General features: G+C 49.5%; 1 protein-coding gene across 1 annotated transcript; it reads left to right on the top strand.

The window, feature by feature from the left end:
• Window positions 1–3: 3 nt before the first annotated feature.
• Window positions 4–12,680, top strand: EEF1G (eukaryotic translation elongation factor 1 gamma). Its single transcript, XM_003909703.4, has 10 exons — window positions 4–256; window positions 1,317–1,475; window positions 2,171–2,234; window positions 2,386–2,528; window positions 2,957–3,100; window positions 6,300–6,429; window positions 6,824–7,028; window positions 11,825–11,997; window positions 12,088–12,212; window positions 12,444–12,680. The coding sequence occupies exons 1-10, from the start codon at window positions 245–247 to the stop codon at window positions 12,600–12,602; spliced, it is 1,314 nt and encodes a 437-aa protein (XP_003909752.2). The 5' UTR covers window positions 4–244; the 3' UTR covers window positions 12,603–12,680.
• Window positions 12,681–22,793: the final 10,113 nt, after the last annotated feature.

The raw sequence follows: 22,793 nt of genomic DNA, 5'->3' as shown, positions 1-22,793 counted from the left end.
AGTCAAGATCTCCAATGCGCAGGCGCGAGCTTTTTCCGCGCTGGCCAGCAGGCCCCACCCACTCCGTTCTTTTTCCAATTCGGCGCCACTGGATACCGAACTGTCGTACGTATGTCTTCTGTGTCGTCCTCGCTTTCCGGCTGCTGTTTCTCCACGGCTCTCCCCTTTCCCCCTCCTTTCTCGCCTGGGCGGCTTACTTTGCGGCAGCGCGGAGAACCCCACCCCCTTTCTTTGCGGAATCACCATGGCGGCTGGGGTAAGTTTGCCGGCACTGGTGGTTCGGGTCATCCTATCCACCGCCATCCTTTGCCCGAGTGGGGCCAGTCGGCGCCAGAGGAGTTCTGAGGCTGAATGGGGAACTGATTCTGGGTCTACAGACCGTACTGCTGGAGAGCAGGGTTCCTACGGCCTGGAGGGGAACTGAGGCTGGGGCTCTCGGAGGCCAGAGGTGGAAGGGTCTGGGGAAGAGGAGAAAAGGGATGCCGAATCTGGGCCGTCCGAAGCCTGAAAAAGGGGTTCGGCTCTATTGCCGCCTTGAGGCGTAGTATCTGGGTAGGTTGACGAACTTCTGTGACCGTTTTGTGGAGTAACAGCGGGGACAGGGTGAAGAGGGGGTCTTTGTAGGCAGGTCCGGCTGGCACGGTTAAAGGTAGTCTGTCAGGGAGGTTTGGGAGCGAGAAGATTCTCCGGACAGTGAAGTCAGACCAATTGGAGTCCGCTGGCCAGCTTAATAGAGAAGGCAACGCCGGGGAACTTGCTGCGGGACAGGACCGGAGGGATGGTATGCGCGACACGGAAAGAAAGGCTTTTGAGGGAGAGGAGTTGATTTAAGAAGACGGCATGCCATCCCCTATCTCTGGCCACTCTGAGAGGAACTAGAAATCTCTCGATCGTTGTGCGTGCCTTAGAGCAGCTGAGCAGTAGAGTAGGCAGGCGCTCGGAACCATCAATGAATAAAACGAGGGCTCCGTGAAGGGAAGGGAGTATGTTTGTAGGCAGATGGAGTCTGATGGAGCTAGAAGTTCTGGATTTCTTGGGAGATAGATTTGAGGGAAAGAGAATGCTTCTAGAGGTGTCCTTAGGGAAGGTCAAATCTGTCAACAAGCTTTATTTAGCAGTTGGTGTGTAGTTCTGTTCTTGGTATTTCGGAGGATTCTGATTACATATGACAAGTGTTAAAGGACTTGGTTCACCAGAGGAAGTAAAAGGGTGAGTTGAACACATTGGGATTATTCAGGCAAGTCATCCTGGGGAGTGGCATTTAGGACTGGGACCCTAATACTCTTATTAATTTTGTTCCTCTCTTTCTTTCATAGACCCTGTATACGTATCCTGAAAACTGGAGGGCCTTCAAGGCTCTCATCGCTGCTCAGTACAGCGGGGCTCAGGTCCGCGTGCTCTCCGCACCACCCCACTTCCATTTTGGCCAAACCAACCGCACCCCTGAATTTCTCCGCAAATTTCCTGCCGGCAAGGTGAGTTGGGAGATGGGGAGCGTCCTTCGGTTCTGAGAAACGAAGGCCTGGGATTCTATCATTCTGGAGATGGCCCCCATCTCTAAAAGAGAGCTTCCCATGTTATTTTCTTCAATATTTCAGTGATTTTATTTTGAGATAAATGCAGATTCACATGTAGTTGTAAAAAAAAAAGTACAGAGCTATTCTGTGACTTTATACATTCACGAGTTTACTTTGTGGGAAAGAGAATGAGTTTTGACTAAGCATTTTCAGTGCAAATATATCAGATTGTCTGTTATGGGCAGGATTCTTACCCCAAGGGGTTTACAGAGATAGGTGAAAAAACATGCTAAGAATGGAGGAGATGAAGTACTATGTGGATCTGGGTCACACACTAATACTTGCACTGATACATTGATACAGGAGTTACTTTTGTTCTTCTGCTTGTTTGATCCAGAGATTTCATACAAATATCTTGTAATATTCAAATCTATTGTGCTTCCTAGTTAACATTGTGAATTCAGATTGCAAAGGATGCCAAGCTCTTGAAGTATTTATTTATGGTTCTTGAGTATCAGATAGTATGGAGAGTTTCGATAGTGAGGATCGTCAGTCTTACATAAGTATTTTTATCCAAAGCAGTTTGGCTTCTGGTATTGGGTAGGGAGAAATTTTGTGTGTTTTACCTTATCTTTTCACTGCTTTGTCCCCAGGTTCCAGCATTTGAGGGTGACGATGGATTCTGTGTGTTTGAGAGCAACGCCATTGCCTACTATGGTAATTTGCAGGGGTATATGGGAATGGGAGAATTTGGAGGTGAGGGTGTAGGAGAGGATGTGAGCGGGGATGGATATGAAGGAATTCTTCAGGACCTGGACTGGTGTTGGCATTCCCCCAGAGTTCTGACCTTTGTGTTCTGCCTCTGCAGTGAGCAATGAGGAGCTGCGGGGAAGTACTCCAGAGGCAGCAGCCCAGGTGGTGCAGTGGGTGAGCTTTGCTGATTCCGACATAGTGCCCCCAGCCAGTACCTGGGTATTCCCCACCTTGGGCATCATGCACCACAACAAACAGGTGAGCCTTGGAACTTTGGGAGAAGCCAGGAGCAGGGGTGGCATTAGCTCCTGGGTGTTGGGAGTAAGAAATAAAATAGGTTGAAAAAAAGGTGCCAAGGATATATAGGCAATGAGAAGACGTACTCTCTGGGGTACAAGTTTGAAGTAGTGGGCAGTTGATGGAGGAAGTGTCTGTCATGAGTGGTCACAAGAGGGATTGCTGCTGTGAAGAGATTATACCAGATGGTAAAGGGGGTGGCTGGACCAGAGGACCTCTAAAGTTCCTTTATGATATATTTAGAATGATCCTAGGGTCTGTCTCCATTGAAAGAGGGTGAGGGTGAGCTCAGACTTCTAGGTGAAATAGCCTTCTTAGTTCTATTAATTGGGGAGGTGAGGGAAAGGGATTGGTACCCACTGATGAGTTTTATCATGTTGAATCACTAGGCCACTGAGAATGCAAAGGAGGAAGTGAGGCGAATTCTGGGGCTGCTGGATGCTCACTTGAAGACGAGGACTTTTCTGGTGGGCGAACGAGTGACATTGGCTGACATCACAGTTGTCTGCACCCTGTTGTGGCTCTATAAGCAGGTGAAGTTTATGGAGAATCTATTTGGCAGAGGGTAGATGGGGATTAGAAGCAAAGTGACAAGGTATCTATGTTACCCTGTATTCTGCTGAGGGCTTGGAAAACAGCTAGAGCTGGGTGCAGTGGCTCACACCTGTAATCCGAACACAATGGGAGGCCGAGGTAGGCAGATCACCTGAGGTCAGGAGTTTGAGACCAGCCTGGCTAACATGGTGAAACCCCGTCCTTACTAAAAATACAAAAATTAGCTGGGTGTGGTGGCGCACACCTATAGTTCCAGCTACCTGGGAGGCTGAGGCACAAGAATCACTTGAACTTGGGAGGCGGAGGTTGCAGTGAGCAGAGATTGCCCCACTGCACTCCAGTCTGGGCAACAGAGTGAGACTTCGTCTCAAAACAAATAAACAAACAAAAAACAGCCAGGAATCCCAGGACTGAATACCATCACTTGCTTTCCCTTGTCTTAAGAAGTTGGGTAATGTCTTGCCTTTAGTTCCTGTTTGGCAGCTAAGATGTTTAGTTTGTTGCCATATTTCTTGGGAAGATTGGTTATTCTTAGTTGTGAAGACAGAGGTGATGATGGTAGCGAAGCATTAAGATCTTTTTGGAGGCAGGCCAGGCACTGTGTCTAACACCTATAATCCCAGCATTTTGGGAGGCCTAGGCAGGTGGATCACTTGAGGTCAGGAGTTTGAGACCATCCTGGCCAGCATGGCGAAACCCTGTCTTAAAAATACGAAAACTAGCCAGGCGTGGTGGTAGGCACCTGTAATCCCAGCTACTTGGCAGGCTGAGGCAGGAGAATCACTTGAACCCATGAGGTGGAGGTAGCAGTGAGCCAAGATTGAGCCACTGCACTCCAGCCTGGCGGACAAGAGCGAGACTCCATCTCAAAAAAAAAAAAAGGCTCTTTTGGAGACAAGTACAGGTTGAAGCCTTGGCTTCATTGTTTACCAATGTAGGTAAAGAGTTATTTGTGGGTGAATTGCTTTAGTCCCCATTTTTTACTTTTTGCAATCTATAAAATCAGGGTAGTAATAATCACTGTCAAGGTTATTGGGTCAAAAAAGAATGACAAGTCACTGGTTTCCAAATAAAAGCTCTTGGACTCATGCTGGTCCAGAATAGTAATGTGATCATAGCAAAGAGAAAAACACTTACTGCGTGCCAGACCCTGTGCCAGGGGCCTCATGGGGATCATCTTAGTGAGTCTAATAAGTGGTAGAGTAGAATTTGAACCCAAGTACTGTGGAACCAGCACTCTGATTGCTATGTTCTGTTTCCATGACAAGATTTTTTTCCTCTTCTGATCTTTGCAAACTAAAAAATAACAACAGTTCTACGCGAAGCTGTTTATTCTTATTTGTCTTTGACCGTGGCCAATACACCAGACACTAACTTTAATTTGAAGGACTATCCATTATTCTTTTTTTTTTTTTTTTTTTTTGACAGAGTCTTGCTCTGTCACCCAGGCTGGAGTGCAGTGACACGATCTTGGCTCACTGGAACCTCCACCTCCCAGGTTCAAGCAATTCTCCTGCCTCAGCCTCCCAAGTAGCTGGGATTACAGGCATGCACCACCAAACCCGGCTAATTTTGTGGTTTTGCCATGTTGGTCAGGCTGGTCTCGAACTCCGGACGTGAGGTGATCCACCCGCCTTGGCCTCCCAAATTGCTGGGATTACAGGCATGAGCCACCGCGCCCAGCCAGGGCTGTCCATTCTAAATTGGTTTGAATGTTCTTTACTTTTTGAAGTTTGATGGGTGTGTGTGTGTGTATAGTATGGCCAAATGTAGATAGTAAATATCTATAGTGTTTAGATTTTATTTGGCAAAATAAGTAGTTGATACCCCTCTGTGGGTCTCAACTTTTTTTTTTTTTGTGACGAGGTCTTGCTCTTGTCCCCCAGGCTGGAGTGTGATGGTGCGATCTCGGCTCATTGCAACCTCCGCCTCCTGAGTTCAAGTGATTCTCCTGCCTCAGCCTCCTGAGTAGCTGGGATTACAGGCATGTGCCACCATGCCGGGCTAATTTTTGTACTTCTAGTAGAGGCGGGGTTTCACCGTGTTGGCCAGGCTGGTCTCGAACTCCTGACATCAGGTGATCCGCCCGCCTTGGCCTCCCAAAGTGCTGGGATTACAGGTGTGAGCCACCGCGCCTGGCCGACATATGAAATTTAAAAGATTGGAAACAGTAGCTCTGAAATAGCTTTCTCGCCCGGCTTTTTTTTTTTTTTGAGACAAAGTCTCACTCTGTCACCCAGGTTGGAGTGCAGTGGCGTGATCTTGGTTCACTGCAACCTTCTCCTCCTGGGTTCGAGTGAGTCTCCTGCCTCAGCCTCTGGAGTAACTGGGACTACAGGCGTGTGCCATCACGCCCGGCTAATTTTTTGTTTTGTTTTGTTTTTTGAGACGGAGTCTTAACTTTGTCACCCTGGCTGGAGTGCAGTGGCACGATCTCTGCTCACTGCAAGCTCCGCCTCCCGGGTTCACACCATTCTCCTGCCTCAGCCTCCCGAGTAGCTGGGACTACAGGTGCCCGTCACCACCCCCGGCTAACTTTTTTTATTTTTAGTAGAGACGGGGTTTCACCGTGTTAGCCGGGATGGTCTTGATCTCCTGACCTCATGATCCACTTGCCTTAGCCTCCCAAAGTTCTGGGATTACAGGCATGAACCACTGCGTCCAGCCTCTTAAAGCGCTTGTAAAAATTAATTTACTTGGGTCGGGCACGGTGGCTCACACCTGTAATCCCAGCACTTTGGGAGGCCGAGGCGGGCAGATCACTTGAGGTCAGAGTTTGAGAACAGCCTGGCCAACGGGGAAACCCCATCTCTACTAAAAATACAAAAATTAATTGGGCATCGTGGTGGGCACCTGTAGTCCCAGCTACTCAGGAGGCTGAGGCACAGGAATCACTTGCGAGAATCACTTGAACCCAGGAGGCAGAGGCTGCAGTGAGCTGAGATCATGCCATTGCACTCCAGCCTGGGTGACAGAGCGAGACTCTGTCTCAAAAAAAAAAAAAAAAACTAAAAAAATGAAGAAATGGGAAGTAATCCAAGGAAGGATGATGTTGTATGACGCTGTTGTCTATAGGGTTTGAAAAGAAGGTGGGCACTGGGACTTAGGTAGAGCAAGGGCTCTTGCTGTGGACAGGGCCTTTCCACTGACTTTGTTTCCACCCTTATGTCCTGGCAGGTCCTAGAGCCTTCTTTCCGCCAGGCCTTTCCCAATACCAACCGCTGGTTCCTCACCTGCATTAATCAGCCCCAGTTCCGGGCTGTCTTGGGGGAAGTGAAGCTGTGTGAGAAGATGGCCCAGTTTGATGGTGAGTCTGAGGAGATCAGGAGGCATACGGCCAGGATCAGGGTCTGGTTTGCTCCGCATCAGCCCCTTGATTTCCTGTCTTGCTTTTGGGTTATAGGGATCTGCAGAATGTAGGGTGTCAATGTAGTAATTAATATTATGTGCAATTTGTTTCATGCACACCCATACCCTGACTAATTTGTATTAGTGTGTAGAGCTGGGATATAAAGTATTTGTTGCTAAGGGTGTGTTCTTGCTGGAGGACATACAGTGAACTGATGGGCTGTCTGGAGCCTAGGTTCCTTACTTGTCCCATTCGTCAGTTTCCTCTGTTACTCTGCTTACCCTGCGTGGTTTTGGAGGGGTGTGGAAAGAGGCAGAACATTCATTCACTTTCCTCCCTTCCTCTGCACCAGCTAAAAAGTTTGCAGAGACCCAGCCTAAAAAAGATACACCACGGAAAGAGAAGGGTTCACGGGAAGAGAAGCAGAAGCCCCAGGCTGAGCGGAAGGAGGAGAAAAAGGCGGCTGCCCCTGCTCCTGAGGAAGAGATGGATGAATGTGAGCAGGCGCTGGCTGCTGAGCCCAAGGCCAAGGACCCCTTCGCTCACTTGCCCAAGAGGTAAGGATATTGGAGGGTGGAGGGTGTGGGACCAGAGAAGGCCTGTTCTTACCTTTATGTGTCTGTCCCCCTTCACACACAGCTAGAGCCAGAATTTTAGGTTCATATAAAGTTAAAGGTATATTTTAGTTGCAAATAAAGCAGCTTCCTAGGCTGATCATCAGGAATTGGGCAAATTTTGATTGTGGAGAGCAAGTTCCAAATACAGCCAGTGCTGGGGAAGATTGAACTCCTATTCCAACAAAGACAGGAACAGATTTTCATATAGTGGTAAACTGGTTTTGAGCAAGCTCATTTGACCATTTGAGAGCTCTGAGAACAAATAACAGGGAGAGGGGTGGGGAAGAAGAAAGTGCAGAGAGCCTTGGGTGGCGCTGCGCGGCTGGCTGTGCCGAGGCAGTGGATGCCAGAGCAGGGTCCTTTGCATTGTTTTGTTTTCTGTTTTGCTGAATCAGACTGTACAAAAATTGCTCACTAAGAAAAAGGATGAAGATCATAGCTAAGTAGTGTCTGTCTAGTTCATTGTTCCACAACTGGGGGTAGTTAAGTCCCCAAGTAGAAGAAAGTAGGTGTCCTCTGCCTGCTTTTTTCAGTTAAAGGCAGGGGTTCTTGGAAAAAATAATATAATAAAAGCGAGACTTTTGGCGTGAAACAAGTAGGACACTGAGTGCTTGCCCAGTTCTCTGGGATGGAGTCAGTCTTCCATCACTGCTCCAAGTCATTTTATTGAGAGTTCAAACAGTATGAGAAATCTATATTCGGTGGTCACTTTGCTTTGAAACTCCTCTTTCTCTGCATTTTTTGCTCCCGCTCACTCCAAAGCCATTCATCTTTTCACTACTTGGTCTGTTAGGGTTTACATTTGACCTTCTCCCATTTTGTAATGACTTTGATGCAGGGTGAACCAGCCTAAAGGAGCATCCACTAGTAGGGACACAATAGCTGTGCATAGAGTTGTGAATTACAAGCATTGCACCAATGGACAGGAGCAACTTGGGGTGTAGCTGAAAGTTCTTACTCACGGGTACTTTGTACAAGACCAGGAAGACTCCATCCAGATGCAGGCGCTCTTTAAAGATGTATTTTTTGAACTAGTGATTTGCCTTGAATTGAGCACAGGTGCAGGTCAAGAGTGAGCAGGATTTTTGGTGTGTGTAAATAGGTCATGATAACTAACCCAAATTACATACTGTGTTGTAACTCAGACGTTAATTATTAGCTAGAGATTTTCACATATAGTAGGTCAGTACTCTGGGCAGGAAATAAATGAGGCAGTAGTAAACTTAAAATCTTTAATAAACTTTACATTTTCTTAACATGCTTTTGGGAATGTTTATTAATGTATATTTGTTGGATTACCATGATGTCCTATAGGGCTACCAGAAATGCTTTCCCCAAGGTTTTTTGTTGTTTGTTTGTTTGTTTGTTTGTTTTGAACAGGGTTTTACTTAGTCCAGTCTGCAGTGCAGTAGCATGATCACGGCTCACTGCAGTCTCCTGGATTCAAGCGATCCTTGAATCCTCCTGGATTCAAGCGATCCTCCCACCTCAGCCTCTGGAGTAGCTGGGACAAAGGCACACACCACCACACCCAGCTAATTTTTTATTATTTGTAGAGACTAGGTCTCACTATGTTGCCCAGGCTGGTCACAAACTCCTGGGCTCAAGCGATCTGTGGCCTCTCAAAGTGCTGGAATTACAGGTGCGAGCCACTGTACCTGGCTTTTTTTTTTTTTTTTTTTTTTGAGTCTCACTCTGTCACCCAGGCTGATAAGAGCCACTGCTCCCTAGGCCGGGCGCGGTGGCTCAAGCCTGTAATCCTAGCACTTTGGGAGGCCGAGACGGGCGGATCACGAGGTCAGGAGATCGAGACCATCCTGGCTAACACGGTGAAACCCCGTCTCTACTAAAAAAAAAGTACGAAAAACTAGCCGGGCGAGGTGGCGAGCGCCTGTAGTCCCAGCTACTCGGGAGGCTGAGCCAGGAGAATGGCGTAAACCCGGGAGGCGGAGCTTGCAGTGAGCAGAGATCCGGCCACTGCACTCCAGCCTGGGTGACAGAGCGAGACTCCGTCTCAAAAAAAAAAAAAGAGCCACTGCTCCCAGCCTTTGTTTTGTTCTGTTTTGTTCTGTTTTGTTTTGTTTTCTGAGACAGAGTCTCACTCTTTTGCCCAGGCTAAAATGCAGTGGTGTGATCTCTGCTCACTGCAGTCTCCGCCTCCCGGGTTGAAGCAATTCTCCTGCCTGAGCCTCCTGAGTAGCTGGGATTACAGGTGCGCGCCACCATGCCCGGCTAATTTTTGTATTTTTAGTAGAGACAGAGTTTCACCATGTTGATCAGGCTGGTCTCGACCTGACCTCAGGCAATCCGCCTGCCTTGGCCTCCCAAAGTGGTGGGATTACAGGCGTGAGCCACCGCCTCCGGCTCCCCCAGCATTTTTAGTGTCCTAAAAGTGATGTCCTAAAAGACCAAGCTATCAATGTCCAGGTTTTAATTCTAGTTCTTTTAAGACCCAGCTAGGTGAAGCACGGTGGCTCACACTGCTTGGCAGGCTGAGGTGAGAGGGTCACTTGGGCCCAGGAGGTTGAGGTTGCAGTGAGCCATGATCATGCCCCTGCACTTGGGTGACTGAGCAAGACCCTGTCTCAGAACAAATAACAAAGCTTGCACAGCTCAGGAAGGTGTGAAACAATTCCTAGCCCCACTTTTGGTGTGGTTGAGGTTTTAAGAGTCCTCAGATGAGGTCTCTTATGCATTTGGAAAGGAACCTGGGACCTCGGGTTAAAGGACAGATCCTCTGCTTTGCTACAGTGTAAACTTGGACCAGTCATTCTACTTGGTCTCATCTGTAAAGAAAGGGGAGGGTCAGGGTAACAGTTCGTAACTCATGGGTTATAAGGATTGAGTGAAATTGATACTCGTGGCAATATTTATGCTATGAACAGTAGAACCAACTAAACATTCAGTTTAATGTTCAGTGTTTAGTAGATTTGTGGCACAATCCTGCATTAGAAGATTATTTGGCCATTAAAATGTTTGCAAAGAATTCTGTTTTTGAGGTAGGGTCTTGCTGTGTTGCTTAGTCTGGTCTCCAACTCCTGATCTCAGGTGGTCCTTCTACCTCAGCCTTCTGAGTAGCTGGGACTGCTAGTGCAAAAAATTGTTTTGCTTTTTTGACAGGGTCTTGCTCTGTCTCCCAGGCTGGAGTGCAGTGGTGTGATCTCGGCTCACTGCAACCTCTGCCTCCTGGACTCAAGCAATTCTCTTGCCTCAGCCTTCTGAGTAGCTGGGATAACAGGCGTGAGCCACGGTGCCCAGCTCCTAGCTAATTTTAAAATTTTTTGTAGAGACAGGATGGCAGAATTCTTAACGCTATGGATAGCATGTCACAGTAACAACAAAGTATAAGCACAAAACTGCGTATGTCATGGCTACATCTTTGGAAAATCAAAGGCTATAGGAAAATACATAAAAAGATTATCCTGTTCGTTGGCATTATATGTGATTTTCTTCAGTCAGCATATATATATATATATATGTACACACACACACACACATAGAGAGAGAGAGACGGAGTCTTGCTCTGTGGCCAGCCTGGAGTGCAGTGGTGCAATCTCGGCTCACTGCAGCCTCCATCTCCTGGGTTTAAGCAAGTCTCCTGCCCCAGCCCTCCCGAGTAGCTGGGACTACAGGCGCATGCCACCAACTTTTTATTTTATTTTATTTTATTTATTTATTTATTTTTAGTAAAGATGGATTTTCACCATGTTGGCCAGGATGGTCTTGATCTCTTGACCTCATGATCTGCCCGCCTCGGCCTCCCAAAGTGTCGGGATTACAGGTGTGAGCCACTGCCTGGCCTTTCTTTTTTTTTGCCCCCAGACGGGACTCTTCCTCTATCGCCCAGGCTAGAGTGCAGTGGCATGATCTCTGCTCACTGTAACCTCCGCCTCCAGAGTTCAAGCAATTCTCCTGTCTCAGCCTGCCACCATGCCCAGCTAATTTTTGTATTTTTAGTAGAAACGGGGTTTCACCTTGTTGGTCAGGCTGGTCTCGAACTCTGGACGGGAGGTGATCCACCCGCCTCGGCCTCCCAAAGTGCTGGGATTACAGGCGTGAGCCACCACGTCCGGCCAGTGTATGTGTTTATAATTGGAAAGAAAGAAAACAGATCTCCAACCATGGAGGGAGTGACCTCTGCTATATTGATGCTAGCATTCTTGGCTCAGTATGCCAGATTGCTTTTAAGATAACCTGAACCTAAGGGCTTTCCAGCATCAGAAAACCTCGAAAAAGACTAAAGCTTGTTTATAGGCAGAGAGGGACTAAAGGACATGGGTGTAAGATTTGGGGTGGAGGCCCTTTGAGAATGTTCATTGCTTACATTCCTGTTACAGCTTGTGTAACCTGAAGAGGCCTGTATGGTGGGGGGAAGAAACTTGGATGAGTCAGTGACTGAGTGTGGTTCATGGAAAACAGCCTGGAGGGCCTGAACAGGGAAAAAGAATCCTCATTCTGTCACCACCTGGGGGCAGCAGTTGTCCATGCCCTTCCTGGGGCACATCTCATGAGCCCCTCTTTGAGTTCACCCTCCACATGCCTTGCATACTTACGCAGAGGAGTGTCCTAGGCCCCTTTTCAAACCCCTTGAGCTCTCTTCCCTCATAAGGTCATACACATCTGCCAGCGCAGTGACCATTTCCTTTATATTAGTAAAGCTGAAAAGAAAGCACCCTTCACTTCTCTTAGCTTGGCAACCCTCTTCCTTGTTGACCCCCATGCTTTCTTCCTCTTAGTACCTTTGTGTTGGATGAATTTAAGCGCAAGTACTCCAATGAGGACACACTCTCTGTGGCACTGCCATATTTCTGGGAACACTTTGATAAGGACGGCTGGTCCCTGTGGTACTCAGAGTATCGCTTCCCTGAAGAACTCACTCAGACCTTCATGAGCTGCAATCTCATCACTGGTAAGAGAGCGGGTCTGAGACGAGGAAGGAGAACAAAGAGTAGCAAGTGCTGTGATTCCAAAGGCTGAATGTTCTCGCTTGCCCCTTCAGGAATGTTCCAGCGACTGGACAAGCTGAGGAAGAATGCCTTCGCCAGTGTCATCCTCTTTGGAACCAACAATAGCAGCTCCATTTCTGGAGTCTGGGTCTTCCGAGGCCAGGAGCTTGCCTTTCCGGTGAGGAAGGTGGAGGAGAGGAGTCTCTTTAGGGTGGGGCAGGGGTATAGGAATTATTGTGTTTTATTTCTGAGCTGATGGACGTTGAGAAGGGTGCAGGAATGCTTATAGGAAGGAGCAGTTCATGTTCATAGTGGACCTGGGGTCTGATGACATGTGTTTGAGCTGGAAGTAACACAGGTGTGGGGTGGTGTCTCATAACTTGACCACATGCTGGCTTTTTATCCCCAGCTGAGTCCAGATTGGCAGGTGGACTACGAGTCATACACATGGCGGAAACTGGATCCTGGCAGCGAGGAGACCCAGACGCTGGTTCGAGAGTACTTTTCCTGGGAGGGGGCCTTCCAGCATGTGGGCAAAGCCTTCAATCAGGGCAAGATCTTCAAGTGAACATCTCTTGCCATCGCCTAGCTGCCTGCACCTGCCCTTCAGGGAGATGGGGGTCATTAAAGGAAACTGAACATTGAACCCTTTCCTGTCCTGCCTCCTTTGTGAGTGGTGGCGTCTTCAAGGGGAGTAAATATGTTGAAGCAGGGTACTTTCTGTGTTTGCAGTACCTCGATATGCAGGAGAGAAGACTTCAGAAGAACAGAAATAGAGGCCTGTGTTCACTTGTGATTTTAATTACCCTGCCTCCTACGGTGATGACTGTCTTCTAGCTGGGAAAGAGCGGAAGCAGTTGGGGCGGATAGTGACATGGGGCTTTGTGACTACCTAATTCTTAGGGGTCAGATTCCAGGCCTTTCCCAGTGAAGGGAGAGAATAGCTGCTAATAACAAGAGCTAACATGTATAATTCAGAGTGCAAAGAAACTTTACATTATTTCCTGTAACTGTCCTGTGAGATAGGTAGCTGACAATATGCAAGGGTTGTATTTCTTTTGCTTTGTTTTTTTGAGACAAGGTCTGGCTCTGTTGCCCAGGCTGGAGAGCAGTGGTGCAGTCTCAGCTCAACCTCCGTCTCCCAGGCTCAAGCCATCCTCCCACCTTAGCCTCCCGAGTAGCTGGGACTATAGGTGTGCACCACCACACCCAGCTAATTTTCTTTTTTTTTTTTGGTAGAGATGGGATTTTGCCATATTGTCCAGGCTGGTCTCAAACTCTCGAGCTCCAGCGGTCGTCCTGCCTTGGTCTCCCAAAGTGTTGGGATGATAGGCATGCATCACCATACCTGCCCTGGGGCTGTAGTTCAGATGCCTCAAACCTGCAGGGCAAGACACAGACTACTCAGAACAGGCACTGGCCTGGCCCGGCCCGTTGGCTCTTTCCCGGCTGCATTGTCAGGCTGGTGGTATCCCTGATTTCTTTTTTTTTTTTTTTTTTTTTGAGAGGGAGTCTCGCTCTGTTGCCCAGGCTGGAGTGCTGTGGCCGGATCTCAGCTCACTGCAAGCTCCGCCTCCCGGGTTCACGCCATTCTCCGGCCTCAGCCTCCCGAGTAGCTGGGACTACAGGCGCTGCCACCTCGCCCGGCTATTTTTTGTATTTCTTAGTAGAGACGGGGTTTCACCGTGTTAGCCAGGATGGTCTCGATCTCCTGACCTCGTGATCCGCCCATCTCGGCCTCCCAAAGTGCTGGGATTACAGGCTTGAGCCACCGCGCCCGGCCCATTTTAAGTGTTAGAGGCAGAGTTTTGAACCCAGTGAGTGTCACTTTTTTTTTTTTTTTTTTTTTTACTTTAAAATTTTTTTGGTAAAACTGGGTCAGGAAAATGTTTTAAATTTTTTTATTAGAGAGCAGGGGTTCTTGCTATGTTGCCTAGGCCGGAGTGCAGTGGCTGGCTGTACACAGGCTCAATCGTGCTCTAGTTTTGAAGTCCTGGTCTCAAGTGATCCTCCCGCCTCAGCCCCCTTGGTAGGTGGTATTATAAGCGTATGCCATCACGCCTCGCTTGGGTGTCACTTTTTTTTTTTTTTTTTTTGGAGACAGTTTTACTCTTGTTGCCCAGGCTGGAGTTCAATGGCGTAGTCTCAGCTCACTGCAACCTCCACCTCCTGAGTCCCGCTTCAAGCAGTTCTGCCTCAGCCTCCTGAGTAGCTGGGATTATAGGCACACGCCACCATGCCCAGCTAATTTTTGTATTTTTGGTAGAGACAGGGTTTCACCGTGTTGGCCAGGCTGGTCTTGAACTCCTGACCTCGTGATTCACCCGCCTTGGCCTCCCAAAGTGCTGGGATTACAGGCTGAGCCACTGTGCCTGGCGGGTGTCACTGTTGAAGACTGTGTCCACGCCCTGCTGCCTCCTAGAAGGTAGAGTGGTTGTAATTGTCAGCTAATATCCTGCTCAGGCCAAAGGTTACCCTTTTTTCCCCTTTGAGCTTAATTTTTATTATATCCTTTTCAGATTTTCTTGCTCTTCTGTCTTTTCTGAAGATCATTGAAGATCTCCCTGTAAATGTAACAGTTTGGGTGAAATTGGAAACCTCTAGATTGAGTCACGTTTTGAGGCATATGCAGAAATGGGTGACTGCCTTTGGTCCCCAGCTTATGGTTTTGTGTGTGGTTTTTTATGCTGTTTCTTAGTCCAGGCACAGAAAAGGGCTCTTGGCTTGGATGGGGAAGCCAAGTACATAGCACGGGCTGGTAGTTGGGAGGGGATTGGGCTGTCATCTGCAGCTGAGCATGTTTGACCTGCCGTTGGAGTGGGCAGTGAAGAGTTGTGGTTTAGAATCCATATGGGTGGGGATGGGCTGATGCTTGCTCAGACTCTGCTCCCTGGCAGCTGATCTTGAACTGGGTCCAAACTTGATACCTTTCTTCTGAGCCTCCTGGGCTCTTGTTAGCTACGATGTAAAAATGCTAGGTCAGGTGGTGCATTGACATGTTCCTGTAGTCCTGGCGACTTAGGTCGGGGGATGGCTGAGGCCAGGAGTTGGAGGCCTTGGCAGTGCTTGCCATGATTGCAACTGAACAGCCAATGCACTCCAGCCTGGGCAACACAGACCCCCATCTCAAAAATAAAGTGCTAGATGCAGACTTTTGTGCCTCTTAGCTTGTTGCTGGGGCCTCACAGAAGCTGTCAGACTCTTCCCAAATTCTGTTTCAAATCACACCTCCTTCTGTGGTTGTGGGACCTTCACCACCTTCCTGGTGTTTGCTCACCGTAACCTCCTGTGGCTGAAGCCTCAGACAGGAGGAAGCAAGTTGAAAGAGTAGTTTAGGTTTGAGAGGGCGGCTTGAAAGGCTCAGGAGGGAAGCCCAACTGTGAGGTGTGTGTGGGGTTCTGCTGGGTGGGCCATGGGCAGCAGCGGGCCTGGCAGCCCACACGGACTAGGCGATCTGGGCTGGGGCAGGGTCCCCTACCTCAGCCTCCCTCTGCCTGCAGGAAGAGTGAGTCATCTGCACATCCTGCCTCCAGCCCTCGCTGTGGTGCAGAGTAAGAGTGGCCAGGTTGTTGTTTGAGGCCGGGCTTGCACTTGGGCGAGGGCCAGTACCCACAAGCAGGAGGAGGAGCCTCAAGAGGAGAGGGTTGTGGCCCCAGGAAGGCTGGGCCATTGGCCTCTACACGGGGCTGGGATGTGAGGGCTTCTCTGCTGTGGTAGGTAGGGGAGAGGTTAACAGTGGAAGTTTCTAACGGCAGATGTGAGGCAGGAAAGGGGAAGCACATCTGGAGTTCTTTCGGTCCCCCCGCCTTGCCCCAGGGAGGCCTGAGTCACTGCAGCAAGGGCTCTTCCCCTTCCCATCCCAGCTGGGCTCGGCTCTCCATGGCTCGATGGATCCTTCCTTTTCCTTGCTTTTGCTGTGGGCAGCCAATCAGAGCCTGTGCCTGTCGATGTCTGTGGTTGCTGGGCAGTTTTCTCTTGGTTCCAGGGAGTCTCATGCCACCCAACATAGAGCTGGGTGTCATACCACATAGAGCTGGCGACCTGGCTCCATGGTCCAGCACGTGGCACAGAGACTAGGGGCGAGGAGCAGAAAGGGAAGGGGGTGTTTGAATGGATCAGGGGCTGAGGGCAGGGCATGATCTTAGAAAACTAGGGTAAAATGAGGGAAGGTGGAGGCTCTTTTATCCACTTACTGGGCAAAATCTCAGAGCCTCCACAGAGGGAGGGTGAAAGAAACTGGAGAAGGGGTTGGGGCTCAGCGTTGCAGTTGACTCAGATAAAATCTTTACAGAGCCTGGAGTGTGAATGGGAGGGACTGAAAGAGACTTGGTTAGTTTGTAGATAAACCAGTAGATACTGGTTATAAGCAGCTATTTATCTTAGCTGTTGGCACTTCTGCTTAAGTCACTTATTAAAAAGTTAAAAACCTTTAAAGTTCTTCCAAGAAAGACATTGTTTCCTTTTTTTCATGCCCTGCTTTGAGCTGGAGCTGGACAGCTGCTGCTCTCACTGGATCGGACCCATCCCACCAGCTGCCCACATGCCCCAAATGTGCCACTTCCCCTTTTGAAAGGTGGGGGAAGCCGCGAGTGTTGAAGGGAGGGGAATGAAGCGCTTTGGAGGCTCCACCCAGTCATTTCTGAAATTAATACTGTGGTTTTCATGGCAACGGGCACTCTGTTGTCAACTCAGAACTTTCCCTCCACACACATCAAATGGATTTTTCTGGGTGCTGTAGCTTCCCCAGCTCCCCCAGCCAGTGTGCCTATAGGCCACTGCAGGGCACTAACTTCCCCTACCTGCTGTGCTCATGTATTTTTTTTTTTTTTTTTTTTTTGGAGACAGACTCTTGCTCTGTTGGCCAGGCTGGAGGGCAGTGGCATGATCTCGGCCCGCTGCAACCTCCGTCTCCCGGGCTCAAGCAATTCTTCTGCCTCAGCCTCCAGAGTAGCTGGGATTACAGGTGTGTGCCACCATGCCTGCTAATTTTTTTTTTGTAGTTTTAGTAGAGATGGGGTTTCACCATGTTAGCCAGGCTGGACTCAAACTACGAGCTCAGGTAATCCACCCGCCTTGGCCTCCCAAAGTGCTGGGATTACAGGCGTGAGCTACTGCGCCCAGCCCGCTTCTGTATGTTTGAATGTGATCCTGGGGTTCCCACCCAGTTACCTTCCTCTAGTGCTGTGGAGCTCACATTGGTGCTCCTGAAAGGTTACAGAAACTGCCACCTGTTTCTGTCTGTTTGCTCCAGTCAGACTGGCATGGCTCCCAGAGCAGGCTGTTGTTTTACTCCAGGGTAATTACTGGGGTGTCCCAGTGCCTCAGCACCCAAGGGATGGGTGGAGTGGGGTATGGTGGCGGGTGCTGGAGGGCAGCGCTTCCGTCAGTTGAATCTCCCATTGGAGGGAGAATACCTTGGGCTGGTGGTACTGGCTCAGTGGTGATGTCCTGGTTACCCCATCTCAGTGTTCCTGGGCTCTCTTCATTCCCTTAGGCCCCTGCCTTCACCACTCCCCTTTGTTCTCTTGATTTCCTCAGGATTTCGAGGCAAGCCTACCGACTCTACCTTTTGAACACAAGATATGCAGATTGGGGGTTGGATGGTCAGTGAGGGTTTGGGGCTATCTCTGATAGGATCTCCCATGGAATGTGCCTCCACTCCCAGCTGCCCTCCCCTCTGCAGCAGGAACAGCTGTCATGTGAAGGCCTCTTTGCTGGCTCAGCCCTTTTGCAATCATCTGGCGGGCTCTGCTGGGATGGGGTGGATGGTGAGGATGGGCAGAGCCAAGGGGTGAAGGAGGGAACGTAGTAGGGCAGGGGGAGCTGTCAGAGGGTAAGGAGGGCTCTGGAGTTCAAGGCTGAGGGAAGAAAGGCTGCCAAGGTCAGGCAGGAGGGGTGGAAGGTGCTGAGCATGCCAGGGAGGTGGAATGATGAGCTTACGGTACCCATCCTGGGAGACTTTCAAGGTGGCAGGAGAGTAGGTTATAGCGGGAATCCACGCAGTCATCCTTCAGGGAGATCCGCATTTCCCCTGACTCACAGGGGACCCATGGGGTGCTTTCCGGCTCGTCCTCCGTGTGGGACCTGAGTCACCAAGACGCCTAGGGTGTTGGCTGCCCTATGGTGGCAAGTCCTGTGCCCAGCCCTGCCCTGCCCCACCCCACCCACTCCTACTGTTAGGACAGGGGTTAGCAAACACACCCCTTTTATCCCACTCTTCAATAGTAATTACCCGGCTCTTTGACTCAGACTTACAGAATATACCTCTTGCAGGGACTGCCAGAGACCGTCTCTAATAACCTTATATTTTACCAGTGGGGAAACTGGAGCCCAGAGAGGTGAAGTGACTTATCAAGGGGGCATCTGAGCTTTTCCCAATCCTTGCAGTTACTCACTGAGTCACTTCTGCTCCAAAGCTGAGCAGGAGGATGCTTCCCTCAAACGCCAAGGGGTAAGGGTGGTGGACACAGCACACCAGGCGTGGAGGGGCAGGGAGAGCGAGGCATCTAAAGGCTTCCTGCGCCCGTCGCTTGGTAAGGGTAGCTTGGTAAGGAGTGTGGAAGTGAAGCCAGCCCTGGGGCCAGGGTCAGATGTAGTGATCCAAGTCCTGGGGCGGGCACAGGGCACGGAGTGTAACAGAGGCAGGACTTCGAGTGACAGGAACCTCAACTATGTGGTGACTCAGGCTCTGGGCAGCCTAGGCCCTTCCTTCCCTGCTCAGCCTGATCTCCTTTAAGAACTGTAAGCAGAGGAGAGAGGGAAACCCAGGCTGGTCTCCCTTTCCCCAGGAAGCTAGGGGAAAGGCAGAGGAAGTTGGAAAGGACGGGAGAAAAGCAGATTCCAAGAAAGGGGCGAGAAGGTGGTGTTCCCCGCTTCCTTGGCCCCTCCCTCCCTGCTCCCCGCTGGGGAGGGGAGCTGGCTGGGGCGTTGGCTGCTCCGTTTACTCCAACTCCCTCCCTCAGCTCCTGTTTACAACTCAGCCCGCCCAGTCCTTAGCTCAGTGCTGAGCTCTTCTGTTTTCTCTCTCTCCCTCCCTCCTTCCTTCACAGCCTCATACAGTCCTGTCTTGTCGCTTCTATTCCTTAACCTGGGGTCCGCGTCTCCTCTTATTGCCCTACAGCATCCCCACACCCCTAACTCTCTGCCTGAAATCCAGCCATGACCCGTGTGTCCACCGTCCCACTCTCCCTGCCCAATTCCTTTCCCTTCTGCCTGCCTGGACAGTCTTTCTTTGCCTTCTTTCCTCCCAGACGGTACACTGGAGACAGCCTCATGCCTCTTATTCTCTAACCAGCTTTAACTTGGGTTCTGCTTCGGCTTGAAGATTTCATTAGGACTGAGTGTAATTGGAGAGTTTCTGTGTATCAGAGCTTTCTGATCTAAGAAATTCAGGAACTCCTTATTTGAAACTTCAAGTTTAAATACAGGCTGGGATTTGAATTGAGCTAGGGAAGGATGATCTTACTTGGCTTTATATTTTGGGATAGGGTTAAGGGTTTGGGGCTTGAGAATTGCTTAGGAAATGATGTTTGGATTCCAGAATCACCAGATAGATTTGCTGTTAGACGGCGGGGGGCGGGGGGGGGACAATGACAGATCAGGAAGTGACGGAAGTGAGTGGAGAAGGGCCTGTTTGGCAGGGATGCTAATCCCTGGGCTGGTGTGTGTATGGGGTGGAGGTGGGGTCTGGGAGATCCCAGATGGTGCTAAGAAGGGTTAACAGTCATTTCTCTGCTTTTTTTTTGAGACAGAGTTTTGCTCTTCTTGCCCATGCTGGAGTGCAGTGATACAATCTTGACTCACTGTAACCTCCGCCTCTTGGGTTCAAGCAATTCTCCTGCCTCAGCCTCCTGAGTAGCTGGGATTACAGACATGTGGCACCATGTCCAGCTAATTTTGTATTTTTAATAGAGACGGGGTTTCACCAGGTTGGTCAGGCTGGTCTCGAGCTCCTGACCTCAAGTGATCCACTCGCCTTGGCCTCCCAAAATGCTGGGATTACAGGTGTGAGCCACCAGGCACAGCCCATTTCTCTGCTTCTAAGAATATCATGCGAAAGGACCTTCATGGGGGAAAAAGTCTGCTTCTAAAGAGACTGCAAACAGACCACACACCTCATTTCCCTTCTGGGATCAGAAACTGAGATTACTCTTTGAGCAGTCAACCTCTTTTCTTCCTTGTAACATGCTGATTTCAGAAAAGGGGACTGTGGAAAGAAGGGAGGGGAAGGGGAATCCCCTGGCCAGGGGCCTGCCCACAGAGCTCCCCTTTGTGGTTACTATGGAAACAGGCATAATAGGAACAAAATAGAGGCATGTTGCCTGGCAACAGAAAAGCCCAAGGTTCATTACAGACACGCGCGCACACACACACAAACTGACACATACACACACACACAAAACACGTACATATCAGGGAACCTCCCCTACTCCCCAGGGAGGGGGTGTCACTTCTGGGGAAGCTGGGGTGTCCCTGTGATGACAAGTCCTAGAGCTCATCCAGCTTTGGCAGTGTGTGTGGAGGACCGTGGTACCAGCTGCCTCCGAACGGTGGTGGAGCACCAGCAGCAGGGCTGACCTCCCTCTTATAAGAGGAAAGCCTTTACTTAATATCACAGAGGAGTCCAAACCTTCGAGAAGATGGAGGTTTTCTTTGCAAAGTAGGGACCAAAGGAACTCCTTAATACTCCTTATAAAACATGGTGTATAAAAATAAACAAACAAAAAGCAGGCCAGGTATGGTGGCTCACGCTTGTAATCCCAGCACTTTGGGAGGCTGAGGCAGGCAGATCATGAGGTCAGGAGTTCGAGACCAGCATGGCCAGCATGGTGAAACCCCGTCTCTACTAAAAATACAAAAATTAGCCAGGCATGGTGGTGCGTGCCTGTACTCCCAGCTACTTGGGAGGCTGAAGCAGGAGAATCGCTTGAACCCTGGAGGCAGAGGTTGCAGTGAGCCAAGATGAGCCAAGATCATGTCACTGCACTCCAGCCCGGGTGACAGAGCTAGACTCCATCTCAAAACAACAACAACAACAACAAACACCCAACTACAACAACAAACACCCAAAACATAGTGTGTCGGAGAGTGCTGGCAGGGGAGTAGCTGTGTAAAATACCTGGTAGAAAAGATAACTCCAATTCTCTCAAGGCATAGGACCTCCGAGGAATTCAAAGGACAAGGTAAAGGGGTATCAGAGCTGTTTTCTCCTGAACTGAGATTTTTGCTGGGATTCCATCTTGCCAAGGTCTCTATTGCTTCCACCACCATCACAGTTCCCCCACCCCATGTTGGACACACAGTAAATGTTTGGGTAGCTGCAAGAAAGACCCACAAGTAGGGGAATTGCTCCCTGGGGGCTGAGAGCCAGAGGAAGCTGTGACAGCCTGGGATGCAGGATGCTATCTACTGTAGAAAAGGCAAGGGCTTTGGAGCCAGTTATACCTGGAGTTCATTCATTCATTTGAAACATGCTCTTGAGTGATTGCTATGTGTCAGTCACTGCTCTAGGCATCAGGGGCCAGGGTGCAGTGGCTCACACCTATAATCCCAGCACTTTAGGAGGCTGAGGTGGGAGGATTACTTAAGCCCAGGAGTTCAAGACCAGCCTGGGCAACATAGTGAGACCCTATCTCTACCAAAAACAAAAAACAAAAAAAACCCACAGCTGAGCATGATGGTGTGCGTCTGTAGTCCCAGCTACTTGGGAGACTAAGGTGGGAGGATCACTTGAGCTTGGGAGGTTGAGGCTGTGGTGAGCCATGAATGCTCCACTGCACTCCATCCTGGGTGACAGAGTGAGACTGTCTCAAAACAAACAAACAAAAACAACAACAACAAAAATCAGTTAATCTAGGCACAAAGCATACAGCAGAGAAAAAGAACCCTGTCCTCATGAGGCTTAAATGCTAGTGGAAGCTTTGACTCTTCTCTCTGTGAGTTTAGGAAAATCATGAACCCTCTGAGGCCATTCCTCACTAAGTGTCTCCTTCTCAGGGTGTGCAAGGATTAATGAGCTGACAGATGAAAGTAGCTCCTGGCAAGGTGGCTCACGCCTGTAATCCCAGCACTTTGGGAGGCTGAAGTGGGCGGGGATCACCTGAAGTCAGGAGTTCAAGACCAGCCTGGCTAACATGGTGAAACCCCATCTCTACTAAAAAATACAAAAATTAGGCCGGGCATGGTGGCTCAAGCCTGTAATCCCAGCACTTTGAGAGGCCGAGACAGGCGGATCACGAGGTCAGGAGATCGAGACCATCCTGGCTAACATGGTGAAACCCCGTCTCTACTAAAAAATACAAAAAACTAGCCAGGCGAGGTGGCGGGCACCTGTAGTCCCGGCTACTTGGGAGGCTGAGGCAGGAGAATGGCGTGAACCTGGGAGGCGGAGCTTGCAGTGAGCCGAGATCATGCCACTGCAGTCCAGGCTTAGCAACAGAGTGAGACTTTCTCTCAAAAAACAAAACAAAACAAAACAAAAAAACCAACGAAGGTAGCTGCTGCAGGATCAGACACAATCATTATTAAGGTAGTTTTGTGAGGGAGGGTTGGGGAGGCTACACCAGCGGGCAGAAGGAGAGGAGTTGGCAGAAGTTTCTGAAAATGTGTGTATCTCCACTTACACCATTGAAAACTTTGGAAAATATTCCCCTCCCCTGGGCTGAGGCGGCGGTCTTAGGAAACCCCAGCTCTGTTCCAGCCTGCAGGATCATTTTTTTTGTTTTGTTTTAGATGGAATCTTGCTCTGTTGTCAGACTAG

This window comes from Papio anubis, chromosome 12, assembly GCF_008728515.1.
Source record: "Papio anubis isolate 15944 chromosome 12, Panubis1.0, whole genome shotgun sequence".
NCBI classification, from domain to species: domain Eukaryota; kingdom Metazoa; phylum Chordata; class Mammalia; order Primates; family Cercopithecidae; genus Papio; species Papio anubis.
Note: the sequence above shows the minus strand (reverse complement) of the source record. Positions and strands in the feature narration are given on the sequence as shown.

Coding starts and splice junctions, on each gene's coding strand:
- EEF1G (XM_003909703.4), top strand. Junction 3,101..6,299: donor TGTTGTGGCTCTATAAGCAG/GTGAAGTTTATG, acceptor ATGTCCTGGCAG/GTCCTAGAGCCTTCTTTCCG. Junction 7,029..11,824: donor TTCGCTCACTTGCCCAAGAG/GTAAGGATATTG, acceptor TCTTCCTCTTAG/TACCTTTGTGTTGGATGAAT.